The 22,915-nt window shown below is 38.7% G+C and overlaps 2 protein-coding genes across 12 annotated transcripts in view; one reads left to right on the forward strand and one right to left on the reverse strand.

The window, feature by feature from the left end:
- The first annotated feature begins 27 nt into the window (after nucleotides 1–27).
- LOC111250962 (LETM1 domain-containing protein 1) lies at nucleotides 28–10,633 on the forward strand. 3 transcript variants are annotated; one of them, XM_022807006.2, is made up of 9 exons: nucleotides 51–335; nucleotides 1,796–1,938; nucleotides 2,610–2,722; nucleotides 2,978–3,060; nucleotides 5,630–5,810; nucleotides 5,990–6,094; nucleotides 8,576–8,822; nucleotides 9,338–9,617; nucleotides 9,716–10,633. In XM_022807006.2, exons 1-8 carry the CDS (start codon nucleotides 250–252, stop codon nucleotides 9,571–9,573), a joined length of 1,194 nt encoding a protein of 397 aa, XP_022662741.1. In that variant the 5' UTR covers nucleotides 51–249; the 3' UTR covers nucleotides 9,574–9,617; nucleotides 9,716–10,633. The 3 variants fall into 3 exon arrangements, with proteins under 3 accessions (XP_086845689.1, XP_022662741.1, XP_022662740.1); XM_086989563.1 differs by having other exon boundaries at nucleotides 28–122; nucleotides 9,338–10,633; XM_022807005.2 differs by having other exon boundaries at nucleotides 9,338–10,633.
- LOC147755650 (uncharacterized) overlaps nucleotides 3,969–22,915 on the reverse strand; it is a 26,360-nt gene continuing 7,413 nt past the window's right edge. Inside the window, exons 1-5 of one of the 9 annotated variants that reach the window (XM_086989626.1) lie at nucleotides 16,526–17,241; nucleotides 16,349–16,396; nucleotides 14,458–14,505; nucleotides 13,671–13,728; nucleotides 11,803–12,073 (exon numbers count right to left, since the gene is read on the reverse strand). In XM_086989626.1, coding sequence (XP_086845752.1) covers nucleotides 13,718–13,728; nucleotides 14,458–14,505; nucleotides 16,349–16,396; nucleotides 16,526–16,583 — 165 coding nt within the window. In that variant the 5' untranslated portion in view covers nucleotides 16,584–17,241 and the 3' untranslated portion in view covers nucleotides 11,803–12,073; nucleotides 13,671–13,717. Of the gene's footprint in view, nucleotides 6,483–11,802; nucleotides 14,506–16,348; nucleotides 21,857–22,915 lie in introns of those variants that run through there. The other 8 variants (XR_015327903.1, XM_086989620.1, XM_086989625.1 and 5 more) reach the window with 8 other exon arrangements.

A 22,915-nucleotide genomic window follows, 5' to 3' on the forward strand; every position in this document is an offset into this window, starting at 1 on the left:
GCATGCTTACGAAGTATAACTGAAATCAATACATGAGACAAAATGGCCGCGCCCGGTGCGCGAGTCGAATCCTTTGTTAGGCTGAGCCGATCGAATAATTTTTACCGGCTAATCTTTTCGATGTTAGTACGATTCACTGAAGGCTTTTCCGTTTCGTTTATTACTTTCATTATCATTGCAAGACTTTGGTAGAAGAAAAAAGTTTCCTAAGTGATTTGTCGGATGTATAACGAAAATAACAAGTAAAGTATGCATCGGGCATTGAGCTTTCTGAGACCCTCTATAGGGCAACTTACTCAATTCAGGAAGCTCGCGGATAATCGAGAAAAAATCAAGTAGGTCAAATTCCATAGATGTGCCCTATATAAGCATTGCCCAAAATGTATACGTAATTTATGTATTTCAACTGGACAATGTATGTATGTAACATTATATACGCAGTCCGCACGCAAGCATATAACGCATGATCAGTTGTTGTATAATCAAGTAAACTTATAATAAAGTACTTTTACTTTCTTTTTCTAGAAGTTTGTTCTGTCATATGGTTTCTAACCAGAACCACAAGATCCTGGTGGTGACGATGTTTTAATATAGCAGTGACATCTGCAAAAAGCTCTATGTTTAATCTGTTGTTAGAAATTAGACGCAAACTTTTATTTCATTTCGACAAGATAACTCATATTGTTATTCAAACATTGTAAAATGAATGCTTAACATAATGTTCATCGCATTTTTCAGTAAGGAATCCTTCAGTGCCGACGGAGGCAATCAAAATATCGTCATTCTTCTCAAAGACACGCCAAAACCTTGGCGAATAAAATTTGTTCGATTTTGGTTTTAGTTCTGTGTCACTAAGCTAAGGAAATTCTTTTTTTTTTTTTTGCAAACAACAAAAACACTACGTACAGGTAGCATGCAACAAATCGATTACCTGACAGGTCGCTTTTTAAGTTAGTTCAAACATTAAGGTTGTAGTACTGTTTAGGTAGTATCGAGAGGTTTAAATGACCACCTCCTCTTAATTGTAAATGCTATCATGTTGGCCTACTAAATGTAAGAACACGTGAAATGGTCTAGACACTCTTCGTTTCGTGCTGAGGGCCAGTTGTCAAACTGATAATAATGCTGGCCGATTTATTCTCGTGCATACTAATTAGAATCACTAGTTATTTTCGTTGACGTTTACGCTAAAATTGTGCTTTCGTATATGGAACGTCATATATTGTTTGTGAGCGCGTACCTCTCAACGATGGTACTGAACTTCGATCAAAAACATACACTTCCACCTAAATCACTTTTCCCAACGGATACGCCTCTGTTATACATAAAATATAAAAAACTGACTTTTTTTTTTAAATCTGGGAAGCCCTCGAAAACAGCTCTCAAATAGCTCTAAAAGTTCTAATTCATCCAGTGTGCGTTAATGATGTCCTCTGCATCACAACCAACCGTGTCGTGCCAAAGGTCTCTGGAGGTGTGCCCCTCTCTTAAGCCAGCATCCAAGATGAAACCTGCTTGTTTTATGTTTGTCTACCTATCTGTTCAAGTTATGAAATTAAACTTATGGATAAAAATATGTTATTACGTATATAAGTTAACATTCAATCGTATGGGCCTTAACGTATTTAGCTTGTGTTGGCTACAGGTGATGAAAAGTGAAATTGGAAGAGGGCTTGGTCTTTACTTGTCTTGCTGGCTGAAAACTCGCAGGTGTTTTGATCAAACATATTTGTAAAAGCTCATCAATGTCATCATATACATGATATTCTGAATACAACCTTTTATCAACTTTTAGATATGGAGAAAATTATGTACAACCCCGCTCCCGGCCTCGTATATTTCTCGCTCGAAAATTTCTTGAGTTCGTCGAAGGCTATGAGAAGCTTATGCAAAAACACACGCCAACAATCTTTGATGTGTACAATAGCCTTGGATCAGGTGAGGCTTTAATTGTACTTACGTCAATATTATGAAAATTGGTAATGCTCTATTGTCTTGATTCATTCTATTCAGGCCTTCAGAAACCAGAAAATATTATTGCTTACTTATGACAACACTGAAGTTTCTTGTGTTCTATTAAAGAAAATATTTCTTTTTATGTAATCTAATTAAATACAGTGGATAGGTTCAGTCATCATGTGGAACGTCTTTGTTTCGTTTTTAACGTGTCTAAAATGTCATACTATCTCATTTAATCTATATGTTAAAAAAACAAACTAAACTGTAAATAAAGGAAACTTAAAAATCACCACCTGTTATTTATATACATTTAATACTTTTAGTAAAAAATGATTTACGAATGGTGCTGTGACCATGACAACTATTATTTCCATAGAAAGTTTTTTTTTATTCTACGAGCTTAAGTTCCCGCCTTTCCCGGAATTATGAAGTATGAGGAAGCGTCCGGTCCCTTATACCGGCAAACCAAAAACTTACAAATGACAGTTGAAATCGTTGCTGCAAACTTTTCTCACGTTTCTACTTAATTTAATATCAATTTGTGTAGCGCTAGAAGACAGTATATATATATATATATATATATATATATATATAGATCTTGTATGAGAGATCAGCATTTCTTACATTTATGTTTTTTCGCTTTTTTTTAGGAACAAAACTGTTGTATAAAGACATACAAATGTATCTCACCGTTTCAAAAGAACTTAAAAACGGGAAGCCAGTTGACAAATTATCGCGAGAGCAACTAGAAGTTTTTTACAAGGTGAATCATCTACTTTTAACTTTTAATGTGAACACGTATTGCGTGTTATACGGTAAACTGTTTTAAAATCAAATCGATTAGCCGTCTTAATAGAGTGCTTAGGTGCATGCAAGATGGCACGTACCTCTAAGCAGGTGAGTAGGAAGCTACGCCAATGAAATATTTCATTAAATAGTTGAAAACATAGTATATCTTAGTAGATAGAGTGTTAACCTTGGACGATCTGCTAATTCTGTTTACTTCTATTTATCACAGGTTCCTAAGGATATGATACACGTTGCTCCCATACTGATCATTTGCGCGATGCCGCTAACAAACTACTTCATTTTCCCACTGTTGTAAGTCAGCTTATTACAGTAATTATAGAGTGCAAATGTCAATAGCTTGATTTACTTAGATCAAATCTGCGCTTCAATGCAGCCTATGGTGTGTAGCTTTCTTAGGTGAGTACTACTACCCTCACAGGCTGTCGGGAACAAATCCACTGCAAACAATCGACTTTAACGGATTGACTTCCACGTGGGGAAAATGGTATTCATTATATTTTAGAAAATCTTTACCATTCAACCTAATTATACCACGACACTTTTTTCTCGAAATGTTTAAATAAAACAGACAATAAAACAGCTTCACTGTAGACGATGTGGTCCGTGTAGCAAACGTACATGAAACCAAATCCATATATGTAGCACACAATTTAGATAATAATTATATTTCTCTAGGTCGTACCTTGTCGGTCCTGTCACTAGTCGCGACAGACTTGTTTAAATCAATCAGCAGCTTTGGGTTCTACAATTTGGGTGTGATACGAGTCCCACTTCCTAGAATGCATATCAGTTACTGCAATTACTGGGGAATTTCAGGGGAGACGAAGTTATTCCCAAGCAACCAATCTATAACATAATGTAATAGGAACGCGTAATATTTTCATCTGTACTGCTCCAACCATTCATTTAGCAAGATACATTTCAATTCATATAGCGTTGTTACCTCCAAGCAAACCTAAAACTGTATACTGATCACAAAGATTAGAATACACGAAGCTTATGATAATTTTTAAAGGCAATAGATCGACTCAGAATATTTACGATACACAGCAGTTGTTGATTTTGTAAAAGCAAAGAATAACTTATTGGAACTACTATAATCGGCTAAAATTCTGCCAGTTCTGATTCTAATACGAAAATTCAAATTAAGCAGGAAAAATATCGTACGACCCCACGAGCGTTTATAATAATACAAGCAATAACGATAAGCAAGTAAGAATCCATTTCCGAATTATCTCTTTATTATTCTATTCATTAATATTAATGCCTATTATTAGGCAAGAGCAATCCAAAGAAGTGAACGGTAAATTTAAAGATTCGTCTGTTCTTGTTCATTTACATTTTTATTCAGCTACCCTGGTATTTATACCCTATAAATAAATAAATAAAAGATTAATTAGATTCCCTAGCAAGTCCGTGGAATCTTATGAGAGCCATTCACAGCTTATAAACCGCGTCTGAAAGTTTTTACATCAATCTGATGCTTTTACGGACATAAAACAGAATTCTTGGTCTTGCATCCTTTCCGCTGAAGCGGAAAGTAAGAACTTAATCATGCTGAATGGTTAAGCTGGGCTCGAAATAACCGAAATATTGCCGAATCCTCCATCAGTGGTTGGCCTTCTGGCTCTCTTTGGCCAAATTAACAGAGTCAGCATAGATTAACTCACGTTGGTAGCATTTGCTCAGCATGCATCGAATATTTGCTAAGTATCTAAGGATTTATACGAAAAGGAACTAACAAATATGAGAAACGATTTAGGTACAACATATATACCTCAATTGGGTTCGCTGTCGCAAAGTGACCTAATGACTTCAGAACGAATGGTTGCTTTATGCAAGACGTCGTTGATGCCTATCAATGCTAAATTTGAATGCCCAAAACAGAATGCCTAGATCCCGATATAGCAAACACATTATTAGGATGATCTTAAATATTTTCATTATATTATACATGAATTAGTAAATCAATCACTATGAATTATCACATTTGGTAAGCTGAACCATACCGCGCGATATACTGCCACTCGTATGCTATGGATGTTTTTGGAGAAAAATGGTTATAGCTATAGTAGTTATACCCAAGCAAAAAACAAATAACGTTGAAAGCATCCATCAGCATCGTAGCGTTCCCATCAAAAAATCAATTTTGACTCTCATACTATAAATCGAAGAACGACGACCTCTGATACACTTGGCATATTTGGAATGTCATGTTCTAAAACAATCTTCTAAAAAAAAAAAAGATAACGCTCCATTTGAAAAACATGACACTTTTCTTTTTGAAAAATAAAAAGCTTTTTACGTGTACAAAACCATCAACACTGAGATGTATATTAATAATTGTGATAGTTATGCAATAATTATAATTTGAAAAACCAGTTGCTTAGATACGCAGGGTCTCGTGCACGTGCTGTGGGTATATTCAGTGCACAGCAGAACTGCTGGCTATGTTCAGCTACCGTCTTTGAATGACCAGATCCAGTTGGATCTGCAATCAATGTGAATCGATGCATTATAAACTGTTATATAGAAAATAATTAACTTTTTATTTATACAAATACATGGCATTGGCGAGGCTTAGAGCAGCGATTGCTGATCCTTTCTTAACAAAAAAGGCTTATCTGTTCAAGCCATCGCGTGAAAGAAATATTGGCCTTTGCGCAATTTGGTTTCACCCAGACGAGCCTAAACAAGCAAATCATCTGTGATGTTTATTTCTAAATGAATCAACAAAAAAAAATAGAAAAATAATAAGGAGAAAGTTTCCTTCCTTTGCTGATGGACCTAATTAAGAACGAGTGCTGGACAATTTCTTAAGACTAATATTTACTGTGGCTTACTGTGTGTTTTCAAACAGGTATGCTTTTCCCAAACAGCTACTGTCGTCACAATTTTGGACTCAGCGTCAGTTGAGATACTTTGAGCTTGAACGGCACCTTAAAAGGGTTCAGTACCACGATTCGATTCTGTACCATTTAGACAAGAGCGAAACTAGCGAGAGTGAGCTTCAACAAAAGAAACAACAAATAGTGAAAAAAGTTAGTGTTCTAAAAAACATTTATAAATTAAGTTTTAATTAGCGCTTCTTGCGTCTTGATTTTAGCTGCTTTTATCGGGTCGTAGTTCTGAGTGAAGACGAAGGCTTTTTCGTAGGGACAATAAGTCAAATGATCGAAATATATAAAAAATAATAAATTAATAATTAAACAAATTTCAGCTTCGTTCTGGCCTGCATCCTACTGTGGAGGAAATTCTCGAAATCAAACCGCTGTTTCAAGATGGACATAGCCTAGCTCTTCATAACATCCCCTATGGACACCTGGTACGAATCACATAGGTGACAGGCTGTTGTTTATATCACTTATATACTGAATATATACTATATGTATATATAGAAAAGTATAATAATACACTCCTAAAAACAGAATATTGTAAGAACTTCCAACCTACTGTAGTTGGTAGCTATTGTAAGTCCTTGTGAAGCGATAGCAGACATCATCATATTTGAACTTAATAGATACCATATTTTTAGTACAGCTCCTTACTTTAGTAAATCAGTGTTCTGAAGGATGGGCCTTCCAACTACTAGTATAAGTTATTCGTTATTCGATTGTCTCATAAGGCGTCATCAAGCAATATACCGCTTGGCCGCCTCAGTAAAACTATGGGCTCCAACAAGCTGCAGTGAGTATGGTCCGACCCGATGTTTCCTGAAAACGTTGCAGGAAAAACTAAAGCTTTAATACGATTTCTTCTATGCATACGGTATATTTTATTAATTGAACATATGTAATATGGCACACGCAGACACAATTAAATTATATAAGTTTATTTAAAACGAATGTAGACTTTCGATATTAAATTTCTCTGGCCATTTTGCGGCTTTCCGTCGTACGCGAGTCTGTGTGACATGTTTCTACTATTACATTGCTGTAGATATATCTGGATAGAACAAACAGTGAATAGAGAAAATAATTATCTACTGCTGGTTCTTAATCAAATGCCTGTTCTGTCGCTTTTCTTTTGAAACACGGCCTATTTATAAAATCGATGGCGCCATCTGCGCGCCGTCAATCCCACAACGGACTTTTCGACTACTGCGGTCATTTACGTGTACACCGATGCCTCATATCATCAGGGTTTATGAGCCTATACAGCCTATACTTCCCAGTTGTCGTATATGGGCCGCTAGAAGCGGATATATATATATGTATATAATTTAGTTGTTTTCCATCGGGAATTGTTTGGTTCACGCGCATGCTAGTTGTTAATTAATTACTATTAATCAGACTATTTCAACAGCACAAGTTGATTTATCGATATGAAAATTGTATTTGTGTGAGCAGACGATTAAAAATGATTCAAGGTCGCTGCTGATCTCATTCTCGCAACAGACGAAGTAGACGGCAAAATCGACAGCGGCGGCTCAATGGTTCTCGCTGCCACTACTTGATGTCCAAGTGAACTAACGCGTACCTGTTTGTGCGCAGATTTCAACCACGTCGACAATGTCCCTTTGAACAACATTATTGGATGTAATCACGTAACGTGGTACCACTGTATTAACTCATTTCGTCTCATTTGTTTTTCACTCGTCTTAGCCGCCGCCATCGCTAGCAAGGGTGAAATTTAGGTTAGGTTAGGTTAGGTTTATAAACATCTATTACCGTGGTGTCAGTAGGCTCTGCAGCATGTCTGTGTTAATATTTATATATAGGTGCATCGTACGCGTTCCACCTTGGGTGTGTAAGGTTGCGCCATACGCAATACGACGTATGCATAACAATGACGCATATACGGCCTAGGTCGTTTATCTACCCTAACCTGCCAAGCAAAGTGTGATACTGTCAACCAACAATCAAGCTCAATGAAACGAATGTGATGTCCTTTTGCGACTTCTGAGATTCATTCATTCTGTCGCGTCTCAGAGTTAGCTAACTACTGAATCGCTTCATCTTCATTTCCGATAGATTGGTATTTATTATAATTAAAAACAGCTGTTAGGGAAGCAAGTGACTTTTTAGAGCGCATTCGTTTTTCGTTGCTATTATTATGTAGTTCTATCGTATATTATTATAATTTTCTACTATTGTAAAATGTTTATTATTTGCTACTGCAGATTATTGCAAAATAATCTTCGGTTAGTCGCAATAACAGCAACCACTATAGCTAGTAACTGCGATGAGACTATTGTAACTGCAGTGAAGACTGCCACAGTTTCTGTTAGAGTCTTCTGTTTTTACAATGGTTAGACATTAGTAATAGTCTAACGACGATCATCAGTATCGTATACAGTTTTTGTCTGTTTAATTCGTTATGTCGAATGATTGTTACCGTAACCCAATATCGATATGTAATTAATAATTACCAGTGCTATAGTATCTAGCGCTTTTTGCGCGTGGATCTACAATCACCACTGCATGCCACTGTAGTCGTACGCTGCGACGATGGTACAACAGGCCATAACCATGTTGCTTATCTTCTACATATTTTTGCATAGCACAATGTGTACCCTACAGTTGCCCAAGCTAGAACTATCTAGCAAAAGAGCGTATAATATTTCGGAAGATCGATTTGTTTTTGGGCTCGTCGAAGGGGGCATGCAATGCTCCGTTATCTAGTGGTCAGTCAGCTAGAGAGCCGTCAGGCATTGTAGGTTTGCATTTATTAAGGTGAGTTTAGGCAATTTCCAGTTCGACTAAGCAAAGTTTCTGACTAAGCCTCGTTTAAAAACTTCCATCATATAATGGAAGGGGTAAATGCGCTGAACAATTTCCCAATTACGTGACATTTTCTGTTCCAGCGTGCCCTAAGTTTATCGCAAGGTCTTCGCTATGGAAGTTTTATGCCGTACGGAAAATTGTGGAGGTTTGGTGGCTTTGTTTGGGAGATAGATCGCGCACTAGTTAGAGAAGGTCCCCTAGAATCTCTGAGCGATGATGATATTGCGAGATGCTGTCTGACTCGCGGTTTTAATCCGCTAGGAGCTTCAAGAACCGAAGCCGAAGAGTTCCTTGACAAGTGGCTAACAGCTTCGCTACAACTGAAAGGTTTGTAAGCTACTATTACCGACAATTAATTTGTAATGACAGAGGAAAGTTTGATTGATTTCTGCGAGCAATGAAGTAAGCACAAAAAAGTCTTCGCCCAAGCAAAACTTATTTGTGTTCATTCGTTTGTTTTGTAGCGCCTGACAACAGGCGTTTTGCTAGCCTAATATTGAAAATATTGCCATGGCAAATATTATACATTCACTTAGATGCCTTAAAAAACATCTTGCCTTATTAATCCTGTTGTTCTAGAACCTCTTCTGTTTTTTGCGACTTATTGCTCACTGAGGTGGTCTTACCAACATACGACTGCAAATATGTGGTATCAATCTTGTCACCACCACACTTACTGCCAATCGCTTATTATCTTGGTGTACCATTGAAATAACCGTCGTTTGAGTCGTCTTTCGCTTTGTACTTATCGGCTGATTTTCGCTTGCCCGCCTCGTCTGTCTGCCTGCTTGTCTGTGTGTCTGCCTGACTCAAATGTTTTTGTTTTTTTTTTACCTCTCCAGAACGCGAGCTGTCGTTGCTGCTTCACATGCCAATTTTCTTAGCGTACAATCACCGCAACAACTTTGGCGTCCTCCTAATGCCGCCAAACAATGAAAAGCGGCAGCTTCCTTCGACGAAGACACTGGCAAGTGGCGAAGTCTTCAGTAACGGGGGTAACAACGAAGCGGTAGATTCGAAGACAAAGCACCAATCACCGAAAGCAACGAGTCGACTTAAAAAACGCGCAATTCTATAGAAAGAGAAAGAGACGGAGAGTTTTTCCGTTTTCTTCTGTGAAAGGTTAGCTCGATAGGGTTGATTCTGGCGATGGACCGTTTCGGCGGGTCGATTTTGCTTCATCTTATTTACCTGCCTGGTCACTGCGGTCTGTGTTTCAGTTACTGCTACTAGTACTACTCTTACCAGCACAGCGTTGCGTTTCCTTTTTGTTGCACTGGATAACCGATAGCGATAAAAGGAGAAAAAAGCGAAACATGATTTCAGAATGCTGACTGGGTAGCAGTACTGTGGTGTGTACTGGCATCGGTCATTCTGATATCAATGCAGTTGTACAGTCGTTGCTAAAAAACGTCAATGGAGATGACAACGACTAAAGGCAGACACAAGGAGTAAACGTCTACCCAGAGGTGGGACGCTACTGCATCGAAGATCGATTCAACAAAGCTAAAAAACATATCCAGTGAAAAACAGAGACAGGAGGGCAGGGAAAAAACAGCAGCGAACTTTAATTGTCAGAAACTAACTTTTCGACTGTACGATTCACAAAGACTTTCTTGCACAGACAGAAAGAAGGCTAATGATCAAAAATGGGAAAATACATTAATCGCGTATTTAGACTGTCTATTTCAGTGCTGTGGAGTGACGCCACACAATTCGGTTTACATCAGTAATTAAATGTATTGTATTTTTCGCATTTCAAGGTACACATGATAGTAGCTGGATTGGATTGCATGGTGCTCGCGATAAGAGAAATTAATTTTAGTATAGTAACCCCCCAAATCGCGTCTTGTAGTCATTAGCATAAATTGTCTGTTTAAAAAAAAAAAACTGTTCGTCAATAGTTGATATACGTGTAAAAGACTAACCCCTCAAAAACAAATTATGTAATATATCAGGTTATCCAACATGTGTGGTGAAAGGAAGACATTTTTGGAGAAATCTTCTATTGAAGGTAAGTGTTCCGATTCCGTCACTTGAATTAATGCTTGAACAACAGAATTTAGAACTTCGATTTCCTACCTTATACGTGTGCTTGACACTAATTAAACGGTACTATATATTACTCGAGCAACGGATCACCTTTGTTTTCTTTTGAATCCAGTGCTTGTAGTTCTACGTAAATTCTCAAAGATATTTATTTGCATAGCATAGTAGATACGAATTATTATCGCAGACCGTTTTATTTAGCTGCTTATATCTTAATAATCAGCGGCAGTACTGGCATTTGTACAGGCGCCTAGTTTCCCAAAGTGTGGCGATTGATGGCCTAATTTAGCGCTATTAAAATAGACTGCATAGATCTGAGTTGCCTATGCGAGTATCCGTATTACCGGTATTTCCTTTGAAGATGCTCCACGGAGAATGCAAGAATCTAAAATACCTAAGCGATTGTCTAGCTGGAAGATCGGAGCAAATCTCGTTTTCTATGTACTCAATTCTTGGCTAGTTGTAATGAGGCTTATGAGAATCTCGTAATTGCTCATCAGATGTCCACAACTTTTTATCACAATCATTTTTTGTCGAAAATCATTTTAAATCATTACCTTAACTCTATTCTGCATAGTCAAAGCTCTCGTACGCGTCTCTCTTCTTCGTCAGGATGCGAATGACGATGGCTTTTCGATATCGAATTGGGTGAGCTGAAATATAATTTCCGAGTTGCATTCTCTCGCGATAGATCGACCGACTTCAGCTCAGAAGCACATTGTCACATTCCTCACGAGGAAGAGCATGCGTGCAAGCCACTCACAAGAACCCAAGGAACTTCAAACCCGGGCTGAGGTCACTATTTTCGCTGAAAAACATTCCTCTTGCGCCTACTTCCATTCTTCGTTGCGGCCCGTTGCATCGTTTTTTCCTAAAGTCTTCTAACTGCTGCTTCTGTCCGAACAGAACAAACTAATGGCAGTAATGAATTGACGCGGACAATAACCGCAGCCCAAAAGCCAGCTTTTAGCATGCCCTTTTTTTCAGGCTTCGCAGACATCTTCACCATTGCTGCTGCTTTATTAGAATACACGTGTGAGGGAAAGCTAGGCACAATAGTGGATAGCTTTCGGTTATTTTCCTGCGCTCACTTTGGATGACTCATATCTGCGTAGGTATGTGTTGTTAAAAAGACGCCGGCTAAGTATGCGCTTATAATAGTAACCGTAGATACTTGGCAGAAATAGAATAATATTTTCATATTTCGACAAAAAAAAAAAAAAAACGGAATAAAAAAGGAAGTGAAGGCAATGCGATAGCAAGTAGAGCTATTCCATTTTATTCAGTTCCTACTCGGCTGGTATTCGAGTGAGCTGGCCCCCGCGTTAAAAGCCTTGTTTCGTAATTTTTGTGCTCCTTTGCCGCTCTTATTATTACTATTATTCCTGCATTTTGCGGCTGGTTGCGAAGCTGAAGTCCTGGCCGAACAGCTTTCAGTGTGCGATATCGTGTAGCGTCGCTTACGCTGCCCAACCGGTTGACATTGTGATGTGCCCGGCACAAAGTGACGTTGTACGCGCAAGAAGAGACTAGGGGATCAGGAAATAATGTGAGGCAGAAAAAAAAAAGAACAGATAAAGTCATTCGTGGAATGCCATATTTTACAAAAGCTCTCCACTCTAAAACATGTGGCAGTTGCTTTCACTCGGCCTGAGAGGCGTCGGGGAGAGTTCCGTCCGCAAAAGGCGATGGTCATGAGGAAAAAAAATTGAACAGAGAACGAGTACCATACGTGAAGCGGTCTTGGGGATAAGGACAGGTGACAAAGGCGGGGAAGAGGCCAAAAAAGAAAAACACAAGTAAAAGGAAAGGTCAAAAGTCGCCGACTCTGCCGACGATGACAAATGATCGCTTCAAGGAGGATACGGCAAGGACAGCAAAGGAAGGAAAATTCAAAATAAAAAGAACCGAGAGCGCTCAACACAGCGCTAGAGTACGAAATAGAAGACGCAGCTTCGAATGAGTGGAAACCATGAGCAAGGAAAAAAGATACGCCAGCTGAACGAATGACGAGCTGGTACCGAAGGCGAAAATAGCAGAGAAACGCAACGAAGGTCTGGTATAGTGTAGGACATTGTAGGCCGCGTGCCACATAGACATGCGTATAACCACTGCACGGAGCAGGAATGGAAAAAAACTAAATGCGCGACTAGCGTTGAAGTTCGTATTCACTATGGTATAGTGTACAGATAGTACGGAGATCGCACGTCATATTGGTAATGGGATAAAATAATTCGGGTAAGGCTGGCTTATACACACAAGCATATTGGACGGTTCACATAGGCATCATTCACAGATGCATTTGAATATTTGCACCTGGGTCTTGAGTGTGCGATAAGGTGGGGTCGTTTCCGTGGGCCGCTTTGATCTATACTATACGAGGAAATACATTTGATTTTCCGTTATTCCTTTTTACGTTCAATACTGTCACTTTATATATTCGGTCTTTCATTATAAAATACAAGAAGTGTTGATCTCATATTTCAAAAAAGAATAGTTTTGCAAGAGTTCGACATTTTGTAACTCTTTTTTTTTTTTTTTTTTGCTTTTTTGTTTTCGATATGCATTTGTCGTATTTGGAATCGGAGGCCATTCACTTCAGGTGTTTTAGCCAGGCTTTCACCAAGCGAATTACAATGAGCCATAATCACAGAACTTGCGTCGTTTTCAAATATCAGTTCCATGAAAAAACCATTGTAAGAATGGATAACGGAAAGTTAAAAGCTTTGATGAAAACCAATTACTGTGAAGTTTGACGGAAGTCAGCACTCAAGTTTAGTATACGCACAACTACGAAACTTCTTTATTTCGATCGGATTAAAATAGTATAGTAAAAGAGCAAATCGACGCTGCATGATCTGGGTTAGGCTTAGAAACAGAATAATAAAAACGCATGATTCACGTTACTCTCACGGTACGACAGCGTCACATTGTTGCCTTATATTGTGATTTGTAAAAGAAAATCATCTTTTACGATACTCACAAACGCTCAAATCACTGGGGGGATGTAACTGAACGGGTGAGACTTTCCTCATTACGAAAAGACTCTCCTGGCGTGAAGGAGCTAGAATCTTACAACAGCTGAGGCTTTCGATCAGTCTGCGTGCGGTAAGGTGGATACTTTACCTTCTACATGGTGGTCATCTGCGATTCTCTTGGACACTTAACAGACACTAATATATCCCTGCAATAGAGCAGTGAAGCTTCATAGGATGACTGGAAAACGTAGAACGGCAACTGATTATATCATTCGGCGACTGCAGCATACGGACGTACTACGAAAATTGCATATATCTATAATCCATTACTGCTTTTCGCTTGGTTTACATTTACATGAAGGACAGTTACATAAAAAATTCTGCGCAAAATAGAGACCGGAATGGTGGCTCTTATGTCATCTATACACATATACATCGATGTTAACCATCAAGTTTTTTATGAACTCGTGAAAACGATGAAGTATTTGCTGGAAATGTATAAAACAAGGTAACTACTAATATTTTTAGTACAGTTGGCTAATGGTCGTGGGACAGAGATTGCACCCTAAAATAAGATTTCTCGCGTCGATTATTGCGTTTCTCGTTTCTGTTTTCCCCCCTTTGGCTCAACAAGGTCGAGCGAAGCAGATTCTACAGCAAAACAACAAAGAAAAATTGAGTAATACTTGGATATTGAAAGGATCTACTTGTTTCTTTTCATTTTCTGCACTTAAGAATTTATTCTTTTTATGTTATCACTTCTATTTTTTGTATTATACAGGCAACTTTTTCGTTTCTCTTTAGAAGAAGACGCGCGTGGTCCTGCGATCACTCTTAAAAAGTCAATTCCATTTCACTCTATTTTCATTAAAAGCGAAATATTTTTACTAACTTTCAGCATTTTAATAGGTGGATCCTAGAAAATAATTCCGTACCATTGTCAGTCGCTAGGATCAATACAACTGTCGTTCTATTACAGCCACCTGAAAAAAAAAGGTCAAAATTGGAACATTCTTCCTTCATTTTAATCATAATAATAGTAATTCCTTTGACCACCCACTCATTAAGGATGTGCCAAGAAACTTCTTTTTTCGTGATGCTGCCCTTTTCTATGGTCTCGGTTCTAGAATCTTGAATCAAAATCACTAAAAAACGTGAACAGCAACAACCAAATCGAGTGATCTCGACGATGAAGTGATAGTGAAGTACTAACAGAGCATCGCTAAATGGTAAACCACTTTGTTTGCTGTTGAAAGTCAAAATACCATATTATTTTAGAGACCAGCTTCAGATTATTGTATCTATTCTGATTGTCATTTATCTTAGTTTGACAAAGTCTAGAGATGGCGCTGGCTGAACGCCATCGGTACACGATCCATATCTTAGACCAGTAAAATATAGAGATTTCTGTTTCTATTAACGTTTATATGGCAAGCCCTCGTTGCCGCGGTTGTCGGCTTTGCTCTATCCCAGTTCTACTATTATTATTATGATTGTTGTTGACTCTCAATGGGTGTCGGTGCTACGTTGGCGCCCACGTTACGTCCACACTATGTCTCCGCCATCGAGTGAGCAGACGAAGTCCAGTATCACCTGCGTCTCTATGATGAAGTGCCACCTTTCACTGTAGGACTAGGTATTTGATTGCGGTGACGTCACGTTTAGCTAGCCCGACGACAACTAGATTGTAAAAAAGCGCTAACGGCATAGGCTGTCACTGCAGCGACGGGAGCGGCGTCACCTCCGATCACAAGCTGTGAGAGTGTGTACGTGTGCATGTCGGTGTAAATGTGTAGAGGAAAAGGTGACGACAGTGATACGGACGGTATGAATCAGCGTTGAGTTATTTACTCGATCAATTTCTTTAGCTCCTGTGACGTTTCGCTAGTTAGAGACTAGCACCATTAAGCAGATGTTGTCATTAAGCGGATGGCGTCCATCCGTCTGGGCACGAGAACAGAAAATGCAAAAACTCGTTCGAGCAGACATCATTTTAGAAGAGCTCCGATAAGAGCAATAGGCTTCAGTTCTGTTTTTATCTGTCTGAACAAGCACCTAATATGAATATATTCATAGTTTAATTATTTAACTATGGATTTGTTGTCGTACTATAATTATACATACCAGCGTTTCTGTATGATTATTGGCTAGTGTTTACATATGAGACAAGTGCGTTTATAGTTGATTGAAGATTTTCTGTTAACACTTTGTCGATGCATTAGAATCAATGCTAGAGGCTGTCAGTGTTACGCGCATCAAACATGGACTAGAAGGGATACTTATAGAAAAAAAATTCCTCCCTCGGAAACCTTGTTGTACCAACGTTATATCTATTACCTTAGCAAATTTCTCTTCAATTTTAACCGTTATTTGTACTATCTCAAGTTGCCAAGAAGAATCCTTCAATCTACTAGTGATTCTTGCCAAGGCCGTTCAATGATTGGCCCGGGTATATAGTACGGTTATTGACAAATAACACTGCAACTGCTGTTGAGGGAAACAGGGCTGCATGCCTACGATTAAAGCGATTCGGATCGAGTACTTTGAACGTAACATCAGTTCACACATAAAAAAAAATGTCTTCAGGCAGATCACAGAATACCACCGGCTACAGAGATCGGTACCTTCATAATTGCAGCTACGCAAACATGTTTAAAGTTATATCATTAATATGTTATTACTTTCAGTATCATTATGCTATTACTTATTTACATAAAAACAAAAAAAAAACTGATCAGAGTAACAGAAAATAGCAATTCGCTGCTATTGTCTTCTGAGTGATTGTATTATCCAAACTTAACAACTTAAGATTGCACAAAAACTTACGTTGACAAGGAAAGCGAGACGATGCCGGGGCTGCTGTGTAGAAAGCACCTAATGGGCAAAATGAATACTTAAATAAATAGGTTCAGTAATCACCAAACCTGAGAGTGTGAATGGCCGCAGATGCCGACGACTCCCTACCAGCTGATATATGCTGAGAGGTGTAAAAAAAACACTTACCTAAACAGAGGTCACTGTTAGCGTGAAAAATTTCACTGCGATGCTTCTGTCCCGTCATCACTGCAGTTTACCACGTTTATAGAAGGGAAGGTTTTCACAAGTTCAGATGTTTCTACGAAAATGATATTGGAAATTTACACAACTGAGACCGATAAGCAATAAAACAAATTGCTTTCACAAGTAACTTTGTCAGTAACAGTGCGTGAAAATATATTCTGTCTTATTAGTATGTATGTATAGCTAGGAGGTTATTGGAGGGAGCGCCAGCCGTAATACTGTTTGGCAATACTTGTACTAAAGACGCTGACACTAATACCAATCGTTACCAACTATCTCGGTTGTTTTGTAGAAACATGTTTATTACCTTATTGGTTTAGAAAGAAAATTAGTAAGATATCATAGTATTAGATATTGTAAACTCTAGAGATAATCATCCGTGTATACTCCGACGAATAGGATTTAGTACTATTTACCAGAAGCTGTTAACCTATCCTAGCTATCTCTTCGTTGGATATGAACGTTCTGCTTTAAACAAATGTCCTATTTAAATCCAAGTTTCACATCAAGTCAAACACTCCTTTTATGTATATTTTTTATGTTTATTAGTTTTAAGTACATTTTTGATGCAGCAATGGTTGCCTCTGTCTAACATAATATCCACTCATGTGAAGACAATGTTTTTTTTTTTATTATTTCACAGTTATTTAATAAGTAGAGCACTGGGAAGATCAAGGACGTCAAGGACGCTCATTTCCAACGCAAGGTTGAGACTGCCGCGTATAAACATCCTTTAGGTGACGTTTCTTATACAAGCGATAGATTAGTGGGGAATTTACAGGAAAGATTTAACTTGTTAACATCAATAGCATTATAAGCTCATGGACTTTGCTATTCGTAGACCATTATGCGGAATCACTGGAAACGAGTAATTAGAGGCAGAAGCCACCCACATAGGAAATTGCTGACGGGGTAACACACGACGCGATTCTTTTAGGACCATAAAGCAAACAGAGTCAAAGTGCCGAACTCCGTGAAGACAAGTCTATTGACGTGGCCATAAACAGAGCCTTACAGGATGTCGAAAGGCAGTAGATTAACTTAATGTTAGAGAATGGTGTGATCCGGCTGGCTAATGCACATCTCTTTGAGTGTGTCGTTACGGTAAACATAACTAACAAGATATGCTGCGATCTGGTTCAAATCTTGCCATTGGAAAAATATTAAATAACAATCAGGAAAATGAGAGATTAAGGCAAGTAAAATTACTAAGGTTAATAGCTGCTTGTATAATTGTCATGGACTCTCATCGATGTGTTGAAAAAGCCCAGTAACACCCACTCCGGTTGTATTCCTAAACGGAACAAATCCTTGATGCTATACCAAAAAAAAAGGGTAATTCTGAGACTTGTTTAGAGAGAACAATTAACTGGTAACACTATAAAAAAAACGCTAGCCTGGAAGCAGTAGCTTCGTCGACTGATTTCATGAAAGTGACCTGACGAAATGTAGCAGCCAGCGGTTTAAAAAAGTGCGCGTTGCTATCTTTCTGAACGTACGCAGTGCATAAAGTCCACCGAAGTATTCCGGTGATTAAATAGAAAATTATAAAGGTCTTGCCGCGTTTATGGTAGCTGGCCACTTCCTACGTCGGTAATGGCCCAATAGGGTTAACCGAACGAGAATATTTCCCATGACGGCCAAATTGCCCGTGAAGACATGTCGCTATTTAACCGCATAATTGATTGTTCGGGCTTTTGGATTTACGAATTATAAAAACCATCATATAAACAAATGATATAGCAGTCGTAATAAGAGCCCACAAAAGAGGCTGCAGAGGATTACATTATAAATTGCTTTATAGCAGCTAAGACAGCCAATGGATATTTATGGGCCGCAATTGATTTCTGTAATAGGGCGAAGCAGTATTTCTAATCGAAGATTGAGCTCGTGGTTCATCTTTCTCCCCACTGAGGTGCGATAACGGAAACGACTCAATACCTAGATGTGACCGTTGGCCGAGATTTCACAGGAAGCACCTACATCTACGAAGTGACACGTAACGCGACAAGGGTGAGCAATGGTAAAAACACATTGGCGCTAATTACCTTTCAGTCGAGTGTACATAGAACATTGTAAAAAAAAGATGAGGGAAACATGTTTGAATATGCACGGCAGAAAGCTAGCATTTCATTCATTGAAAACTATGTCTTGCTTTATAGTAATGTGTACGTATATAATGTATAGAGCATAGAAATGAGTACATGTCAACTTGGAAGTTATTAACTTAATCGTAGCCATGTTAAGGAATGGTGTAATTAGCAAACAAAACTTCACCGCGAACCGTGAACGCTTGAATTAACCTTTCCTTAAAAATAATTACATTATCTTTTTTTTGCTACATAATAGTGAAATCTAGAAAAAACGATCTAGTATAAACACCGGAGAGTGCTGCCGATCCGAAATCGACAGCACTCTCGAGTGTTTAGCTAGAGCATATTAATAATGTAATCTATTAAAAATAACAACGAGAAAGAACGAGTAAGAGTAGAAATATGACATAATGATGAGGCTCAGCCTCACTCCAGACAAAAACTTACTAGAACTAAATGCTTCTACGTTTATGTATTGCAAGGCTTTTGTGTGTGAGCAAGTTTGCCGTCATATAACGTACCCTATTCGTTCCGATCGATAACACACGTTCTGCGATAAGGTTCGTTCTAATGTCCTGGTAGTAGGTTAGGCAATTCTTGAAATGACCACAACAGATCGTGACAAAATCAGATTTATTCTAATTTATCTAGCATCCAAAATGGAAATCGCCCAGATACTGCAGCTAGCTCAAGTGCACTAGTGCTAAACATCAAATAAGTACTACTAACTAACATGGTGAAACAAAAAAGGCATTCATGGTACTTCTATAAAACAATACCCCACTATATATAAATTAATATTATAATAGGCGAAAAATATATAAATTAGCTTTACTTACTCGAGAGAGATCATTGGCAAAAGTGGCTCCTGCTAAACGAATGTATATTTCATGTCAACTTCAAGCCCAAATAAAGTGAGTAACCGGACATCTTTATACTATCAGTTAATTAAACTGAAGACGTGATGTCTAGTTGGCACAATTCTCCTGCATGGGACATGATCGTTACATGCGTGAAGGTTCAATGCACGATGTCTCCGTGTCGACGTCAACGGCGCGGTTCCAATAAGACCAATACGAATATACATGAACGAATGTTCGGCGTAGCATTTAATGCGGACCTCATGCCTCAACGTCGAAGTTAACAATCCTGTGCGTGATAAAGGTGTACACTGATCGAATTCGTCAGTTATATAATCGAGTTACAAGCTAACACAAAAATAGAACACTATCGTCTCGCATGCCACCGATATCACAGATAGGCTGGGGACTGATCTCATTTATAGCTAGCGCTAGTATTCCTACAGGCTGAACTCTACATACAGTAGACACTAAGCGTAGTGGTCGCTGCCAGTTGAAACATAACGAACTGGGCAGGTTCTATACTATTTTCGTGTAGTCGAACGCCATTGGTGCACCGAATCGAATTTCTGTATTTAGTCCCTGAACAAGTAGCGTTAGGTAGAAACAAGGATAACGTTTTCTACGTGCTAGCCAAAAGGGTTAGATGACCAATCTGATTTCATTTTGCATCCTCAATGGAAAGGCCCGAACTGCGCGCTATGATGCCGATGCTGAATTGATACGATGCGTTGGCCATGAAAGACGATCTCGGAATACCTTAGAAAAAAAATAAATCGAAACGTTTCTGTGATGGGTGAATAATAACTTGAAGTTTTTATTCGTGTAAGCGCCATAGTTGCAGAGCTGCCCAAAGCACATACTGGAAAGCACAATGTTTAGCGCACTCTAAATTACTTTAATTAACAAAATTAAGTTTACTATGAATGCACGATGATCCCAGAGGAATCTTTGCTGTTCGGAAATATTATCGCTACCCCGAGCACTGGCCGCACCAACGTAATAGTTCATAGTGCGACATTGTAATGCCAAAAAAAAAAAAAAAAAACATTCACTTAACTTTAATTTAACCGTTCAACTGGCCTTTGTAAGGATAGTCGTTTTATTGTAGCACCCTCAAAATGCCTGTGTTCGAGCCTGCACGTAGAAAGCGATAATTTTTCTAATCTATTTATTAGAGTGATTGCATTTTATTTATGTGTAATCGTATCAGATTAGCTTTTTCGATAGCTCTATATTGTCAATAGTCCGAACAGCTCTTAATAAGAAATACGTCAAAAGAGAAAAAAAAAAGTAAGTTATCGTGTCAAGTAGATAGCTATAATATCACTATAACATCACAGTGTGATGTTGAAATGTTACGATCCAATCTCAGTCCATCCATTAGCTCTTCTCTGTTCCTTTATTTCTCAACGGGTACTGTCATCAATGAGCATTGGATGGACTTCATAGTATGTAATCTGTTTAGTAATTAGAATAAACTTTAGAACACGTTTCATAACGTCAATTGCTAATTACATATTTATTTACTAACAGTACTAACAGTTTGACATCGCAACTCATACATATATATATATATATATATATAAAACTACAGGAAACGGAAATGAAAGTAGTTTTGCTTTTAATGAATAATAAAGAGATGCTTTCTATAAGAGCCATCATTGACAACTTCAATGGGCCATATTTACCGCACACTAGTCTAAATACGTGACGACGTCTACTGCTGCCTTAATTAAACACCGCGCTGCCTTAATTAAACACCGCTGTCTCGTTCCAGAACGAAAAAAAAAATGTACTAGCATCGAACCTAAGCCATTTCGCGTGTCCCTGAACATAGTATCCGTTGTTGTCCAATTTACAAGCCATTCCCATAGTTTAACCGGTGCAATAACAGCTTCATGGAATTAAACATTGCTGCTAGTATCTTAAACATTATGACCACGGTGTTCAATTAACAACCAATTAGCTCTTCTTGGCGTATTCCACTCTGTTGTTCGCATAGAGGCCGGTGGCTGGCAACGAACTACGTTTGGAAAATTGTAACTTATCTTTAGATTACGCACGTACCGCTATTTCTGCCCTCTCGATCATAACAAAGCCGGCCGTTAGGGACAACAATTGTAGCATCGTTTGGCTTGCTCACCTTCATCGTCGTCGTCGTCGTCGTCGTCGTCGTCGTCGTCGTCGTCGTCGTCGTCGTCGTCGTCGTCGTCGTCGTCGTCGTTATCACGAAAAAGGTCGCAGTTATCGCGCGGCGTGGAATCGACTTCGACGAAGCTTCCCTAGTGGTGAAAGGCGTCACCACCTGCAACGCAGAACTGCAACAAGATAATTTTATCCATTAGTTGTGTTTCGTGTATTGGCCCGTCTGAAGAAGGCAGTGCCAGCTGCACTGCAGTAAACCGCCGCTTACTTTGAGTCACAATTGTATGTAGAGGCATCATATCGGGTTTGTCATCGTCTTACAGGTGGCTGTCGGTGACGTGCGCCCACATCGCTCCGTCTGTGGGTCGTTGGGCTGTGATGACGTGTCCAACAACGCATATGCACACAAGCTTACTCACCAGCTATGATAATGTAGTTTCCCAGGGTGTACATAAGTTGTTTTTGCTATCGTTCTATATCTACGCGTACACAGCTAGCGGGGCAAAGTGAATATAGACTTTTTGTCATACTGAAAAGTATCAATTCGACTGCGCACGACGAACAAAATTCTGTTGTCTATCAAAAAGTGAAGAACTCTACTCCTTTTAATCCCAGTGAGATAAATCGTTACTTCTAACGCCTATATTCGTTAATAATACGATATATTAGATGTTATCCGAGAAAGTTTAGGATTTCGCGAAATGTTAGCATTTAATTATCCGCAATACGAAGAGTAAGTACTTCCCTGAAACAAGTTGAAGCAGCTTAACAGAACTGAAACGTTGTAGGTAAGTTCAAAATGTTCCGAGTCCTGCATTGCCCATGAATAAGTAATGCCCTGCGGTATCCCGAGCATAATTGAAGGCAAAAAAGGTTGTACTACGAGTTGCCGTACTAGACCTTTTTCCAAAACATGACTAACAAACCAATAAATGATTTTATCTACCCAAACCTTAAGTTTGCTTTACGCACTGCTAGATAATGTGATTTACGGAACCGATAAAGTTAGGTTTTTAGTCGTTTATTATTGTTTCATTTTTCAATATACTTGGTACGTTACCATAAGCGTGGGCTTGGTTTTACTTTACAGGCTTAAATAAGCCCTGAGTCGTTTTGACGTATACGCCAATTGTCAGGTTAACTGATGGCCAAAAGCAAATCCCCGGAATCAACTCATTAGATGCACCATATGGGTGGCACCATAATATACATGACAGAATTTATATCTGTTA

This window comes from Varroa destructor, unplaced genomic scaffold, assembly GCF_002443255.2.
Source record: "Varroa destructor unplaced genomic scaffold, Vdes_3.0 BEIS01000005.1, whole genome shotgun sequence".
NCBI lineage: Eukaryota > Metazoa > Arthropoda > Arachnida > Mesostigmata > Varroidae > Varroa > Varroa destructor.